Source organism: Falco biarmicus, chromosome 19, assembly GCF_023638135.1.
Source record: "Falco biarmicus isolate bFalBia1 chromosome 19, bFalBia1.pri, whole genome shotgun sequence".
NCBI lineage: Eukaryota > Metazoa > Chordata > Aves > Falconiformes > Falconidae > Falco > Falco biarmicus.
In genome coordinates, this window is record NC_079306.1 from 2,577,133 (window position 1) to 2,583,132 (window position 6,000).

At 54.3% G+C, this 6,000-nt stretch overlaps 1 protein-coding gene across 1 annotated transcript; it reads left to right on the forward strand.

Annotated features, from left to right (window-relative positions):
• Positions 1-3,562: 3,562 nt before the first annotated feature.
• On the forward strand, positions 3,563-5,303 carry LOC130141356 (olfactory receptor 14J1-like). The gene has a single exon (XM_056322281.1). It carries the CDS (start codon positions 3,593-3,595, stop codon positions 4,526-4,528), a length of 936 nt encoding a protein of 311 aa, XP_056178256.1. The 5' UTR covers positions 3,563-3,592; the 3' UTR covers positions 4,529-5,303.
• Positions 5,304-6,000: the final 697 nt, after the last annotated feature.

Sequence of the window (6,000 nt, forward strand, 5' to 3'; positions counted from 1 at the left end):
CACCTCTCTGATAACCTAGGGCAGAAAGGACAAAACACAAAGGGAGAGGAGTGAGAATTATGTGAGAGAACAACCCTATAGACATCACGGTGAGTGAAGAAGGTGGGAGCAGCGAGACAGCGGCTTGGTGGGATCCTGCAAGCCAGTGGTCAAGTAACCACCCGCTGACAGTCACAGGGCAGCATGGTGACAATGCTCCATCAGGTGTCTGCAGGTGCATCGGCATTCTAGCACAGCTGCCAGATAGCCCAAGAGCTGTGATGCTCACCTGAACCTAAAATCCTGCATCATTCATGTCCATCATGGTTCTAGGAGCAAAGAAATGGTGGAGTCTCATCTCCCAGGGGGAGTGAGGCAGGAGAGCAGCAGAGTGCAGGTGCCAGGTCACACACTGGCAGGCTGTGGCCTGTGCAGCAGGAGGGAACACTCCTTCAGGTGCCCTGGAATTGCCTCACAAGTATAAACTCCATTTTCAATGTTGGAACTGTTAGAGGCTGCTGTCCTTGCCGAGCAGCTGTGCTGAGCTCTGCCACCTGCCTTGGCACTTGGTTCCCTCAGTGTCACAGCTCTGTCTACAACAGGACGGGCTGCAGCTGCCTCTGCGTGGGCCCCTGGCTGAGGGCCCTGCTGCACATCTGGGCTGAAGCCCCCCAGCTGTGGCACCAGCCCAGCTCTGCCTGGCCATAAGGCAACCTGGTACCAAGTGTCCCCGAGCCCGTGGGTGCAAAGGCTTTGCTTCAGAGCAGAGACATGGCCTGGGCAAGGGAGAGCTGAGTCTTTAGCCCTCGGACTGTGCAATGAAGTGCTGAAATGGGCTCTGCAGGGCTTACTGAAGCACTGAAGACATCCTCCCCGCACTGCCTGTAGAACCACCAGACACACATGTACACACAGGCTTGTTTAGGAGTACTTGGATCCTTTGCTGCAGTCTTCCTGGAGTCCTGTCTAGTAATGGGTTAACAAAAGTTGATAGTCATGCACAAAACTTTTTCTAGTTAAGAGAATTGCCACTGCTGGAAATAAGTGTGTCCCCCCAGGTGAGGCAAGGCCCATGAGGGATGGCCTCATCCTGCTGCCCAGCAGGTTCCCCTGCAGCCCCAGGGACAGCTGGAGGGAGCCCAGAGGGGCAGAGGAGGGAGGCAGGGAGAGCTCAAAAGCAGCCCTTGGTGGGGGGCTGCTGAGAGCTCCCTGCTGGAGAAATCTGCAGAGCCCTGGAGCCGGTAAGTGTGTGGCTGCAGGGCAATGCCTCTGCAGTTCCTAGCCGGGTCTGCAGCAGCGGGGGCCCCCCCAGCCTGTGGGACCGTGTGGGAGCCTTTTGCTGTGGAGGAGGCCAGTGTGCTGCAGAGCAGGGCTTCCCTGCTGCAGCGTGGGAGGGCCAGGGCATGTGGGCTGCCTTGTGCCAGGGCCGGCTGCAGGGCTGTGAAGGTGGCTGTGCAGGCAGGGGTGCCCAGGGCTGTCCTTGCCAGCAGGGTCCCTGCAGCCCAGGGGGCTGTGTGCTGGGGCAGGGGCTCTGCCGCCTGCCAGGGGCAGCTCTCAGCCTGCCGGGGGGCTCCCGTGCGGCTGCGGGGTGAAGTTGGGCATGGAAGGAGCAACGGTCAAACCAGGCAGGGCTCTTGTGCTGTTTAATAGGGTGCTGTGTGATTCAGGGCTGCTCGCAGCTTCAGCTCACTGCCAGTATAACTTCCATTGGAGGATTCAAAAAGAAGTGCAAGGCAAGGTTAGTATAAAGGTAAAGTACTTACTTGAGTCTGTGTTTTTAGTTTTTTACCCTTGGGGAATGGGATGGGATACATGATAAAGGAGTTCTTAATAATGATGAGTCCCTGAGACTCCTCAATTGTAACTTTGATGTATCAGAGGGTCTTCTTCAAGTCTTCCCATGTGCATTCAGTCACTCCTTTTCCATGGACAGAAGGAGCTTTGCCTTTGCTGGACCCATCAGGCTCAGTCTCACCTGACCATTATTCTACCTGCAAACAAGGACCCTGCGCCCAGCCAGTGCCCTGCAGACAGGCAGGTTTGTGTAGGGCCAGAGCACAGAGGATGTGATGGGATCTGTGAGTGCTGACAGGGAAAGACCTGGCACAGGGAGATACCTCCCACAAGGAAAATCTCCTGGCAGAAGCGATATGATCAGGGAATGAAAGGAAACTTCAGACAGAATTGTTGTTGAAAGGAGAATCACAAAGCTCTCTCTGACCATGTGCAGTGCAGACCCCTTTCTCTGAGGCATCCCCCTGGCCTGCTCTCCCCCCAGCAAAGCCTCTGCCCTCAGGGCTGGGGGTCCCGAGGTGTGAGCCACCCCCTCTGCAGCCAGAGCTCCAGCAGAGCCGCGGTGCAGCTCTCCAGCCACGTGCCCCAGTCCCTCTGCAGAGCACAGGGGCTGAGAGCAGCTGCCCGGCAGTGTTGGTGTGTGGGAGGTGGCGAGCAGAGCTGGGCAAGGGCAACGCTGCCCTCAGTGCCTGGCACGCTCGCCCTGGACACTCTTACCTAGACCATCAGTGCAATTTTACTTCTTTCTCTGCCTTTTTGTCTTAGTTTTATTCTCTAGCTCTTGCTGTCAGGCTCTCTGGGGATGGGTGTTTCAGCTGCAGAGTCACACTCTGACCTTGTGGGTCCTCTCCTGCAGGTGTGTCCATGGGAACAAGTGTCCCAGCTTTCCTCTCGCCTGTGGGGCTGTGGGCAATGGGCTGGTTCTCCCTGAATCTCATGCTCTTGTTGGGGCACTTGGCTACCTCCTTGGTTTCCTTGCAAGCAGTGAGTTGCCCTCCAGAATGGAAACCTGTCCCCTCGCACCCGTTAGTGATCTGAAAGCCCCACGTACAAGAGATGCTGTGATGGAGAAAACACTGTTGGGGTGGGTGAAATGAGCCCTGTGTGTCCTTGGTTATAGGCGGGGAGCTGAGCTCTTATGACAGTCTACAACCTTTACTTCTCTGTGGTGGGTCAGTCTGCTCTCAACATCGCCTGGTGGTTTTTCAGGGTAACATGGGAGTGTGGTCACCGCTCACCGCAGGAAGGTGCAAGCCCATAGAAACTGGGAACCAGAAGGACAGACCACCTCCCCTCACTGTGCACTCACCCACAGACTTACCTCTTGCCTCACAGACCTCGCTCTGTTCCACCTGAGGGCAGCATGATGTGCTTATTTTTTCTGACATCTAAAAATACTCACCAGGGGAGAGGTGGGGGAGCTGTGAAAAAAACTAAAACTTTCCAACTGCCTTCACCCTTCCCATTCCTTAGCACTGGCACTGCAGATGCTAAGGGGCCCTTCTGCGTTGGCACTGGTTTCACAGGACAAAACTGAACACCTGGACTGGTCCCTGCCCCCACCCACTGCAGCAGACTGCGGCTGGCTGGTCAAGAGCCTGTGGGCAGATGCCCTGCTCTTCATCGCCCACACGGCCAGCACCAAGCAGGGCTGCAGCCACAGGGGTAACGGAAGGTGTTCTAGAAAAAGAAAAGTATATTTGTGTGTGACAGGAGGGTGCTCTATGGGAAAAGCTTTGATTTTGCTTAGAGAAATCTTGGTTAGAGAAATCTGCAGTAACTTTCTCCTGTGACAGGACCCTATGCCCAGAGGCAGCAGATGTGCAACAGCAGCTCCATCACCCAGTTCCTCCTCCTGGCATTGGCAGACACGCGGGAGCTGCAGCTCTTGCACTTCTGGCTCTTCCTGAGCATCTACCTGGCTGCCCTCATGGCCAATGGCCTCATCATCACTGCCATAGTGTGCGACCACCACCTGCACACCCCCATGTACTTCTTCCTCCTCAACCTCTCCCTCCTCGACCTGGGCTCCATCTCCACCACTCTACCCAAAGCCATGGCCAACTCCCTCTGGGACACCAGGGACATCTCCTACTCAGGATGTGCTGCACAGCTGTTTTTTCTCCTCTTCCTGATCACAGCAGAATATTATCTCCTCACCATCATGGCCTATGACCGCTTTGTGGCCATCTGCCAGCCCCTGCACTACGGGACCCTGCTGGGCAGCAGGGCTTGTGTCCACATGGCAGCAGCTGCCTGGGCCAGTGGGTTTCTCAACTCTCTCCTACACACAATAAATACTTTTTCACTGCCACTCTGCCAAGGCAATGCTGTTAACCAGTTCTTCTGTGAAATCCCCCAGATCCTCAAGCTCTCCTGCTCACACGCCTACCTCAGGGAACTTGGGCTGCTTCTGTGCAGTGCTTGTGTAGCCTTTGGCTGTTTTATTTTCGTTGTGCTGTCCTACATGCAGATCTTCAGGGCCGTGCTGAGGATCCCCTCTGAGCAGGGACGGCACAAAGCCTTTTCCACGTGCCTCCCTCACCTGGCCGTGGTCTCCCTCTTTCTCAGCACTGCCATGTTTGCCCACCTGAAGCCCCCCTCCATCTCCTCCCCATCCCTGGACCTAGTGGTGTCAGTTCTGTACTCGGTGGTGCCTCCAGCAGTGAACCCCCTCATCTACAGCATGAGGAACCAGGACCTCAAGGACGCACTGAAGAAGCTGATGCAGTCAGGTGTCTCTCAGCAGCAATGAACTGTCCATGTCTCTTCACAAGACATTTCCAAGCAATCTCTAGAACCTCCTGTGCATTTAGCGTTCTGTATGTGACTACCCTGTTTGTCCCACAATGTCTGCATGGACTCCACCTCCTCAAAGACATGATCCCAGCCCGTGTGACCTAGAGGCCCTTGTACAAGTGCCTGCAAGGACCGTTCAGCTTTTCTCCTGTGTCATATCTCTGTAACAAAAGGGGGGGTTCTTACTGCCCATGTCTGGGAAGCTCCTGGGAGAGGAAAACATCAGTGTAGAGCTCAGCTGTGTGCTTGTAAAGTGGGGGCACACAGCAGTATGGAGGCATACAGCAGGGGGGTCCTTGTGCAGACCCAGAGTTTATGGTGAAGGACATAAGGCACAAAATGAGTGGAACTGAGGGATTGGCTCTGTGTCATGTTCCCTGGACACAACATGGAAGCCGCCCCATATTTCCCAAGAAGTCCTAAACACCACTCATATCCTCTCTGTCTCGTAAACCCCACCTCCCATGAGGAACATGTGCTGCACTGTCACATCTGTCCTCATTGATGGCTCAGTGAGACCCCATTTCATCACCACTTTTCAATATAAAGGGAGCCACCTTCCTAGTGACACTTTTTAATAGCTCTTGAAACAGTTGGCCACTCAGCCAAGGCCCTGTCAGACACCTCCAGCCAGATCATGTGCTCATGGCCGAGTTTTGACAAATTTTGAAACAGTCCATTGACAGAGTTGCCACCAACTGGCCTGGGTCCAGCACTCCACTCTTGTTTGAAACAATTTCTCAATGAAATGCCAACTGTCTCAGCCTCTCCTTGTCCATAACATGATCCAGGTCTCAACCTCCCTTCTGGACTCTGCAGGACTTGCTCCAACCTACCAGGGTCTTCCTTGTGCTGCGAAGCCCCATTCTGGGTGCAGCAGTCCTGATGTGGTCCTGTGGTGGGTTAACCTTGGCCAGCTCCCAGCCAGTCCCCGAGCTGCTCATCCGCTCCCCTGACTCAACAGGACAAAGGCACAAAATAAACCAGCAATGCTCATGGGTCAAGGTAAAGGCAGGGAGATATGTGACCAATTCCTGACCTTGCCCAAGATGTGTCTTCCTATAGATCAATTTAATTAATTGTTAATTACAACAGAATTTGATTGTGAGAAACAATGACCAAAACATTAAAGACCATTGCTCTGACAGTTTCTCCCGGGGCCAAATTGCTCCATTGTTCCCAAGTCTTCTACACACAGACACCCTGAGAGGTGCAGGAGGGACAGTGAAGAGGGGGCTGATGGCACAGAACACCTCTGCTGCTCCTTCCTCCTCACACTTCTGCCCTGCTCCAGCGTGGGTCCTCTCCGTAGACCCCACTATCTTTGCGATCAAGCGTATACATTGTTCATTTCATTCTGTCTTACTTGTGTCCTTGAAACTCAGAGAATGACAGAGAATGTTGACATTGGAAGGGACGTCTGGAGAT

Bases quoted from the DNA above. Each gene is read 5' to 3' on its own strand.
- LOC130141356 (XM_056322281.1), top strand. From the start codon at position 3,593: ATGTGCAACAGCAGCTCCATCACCCAGTTCCTCCTCCTGGCATTGGCA.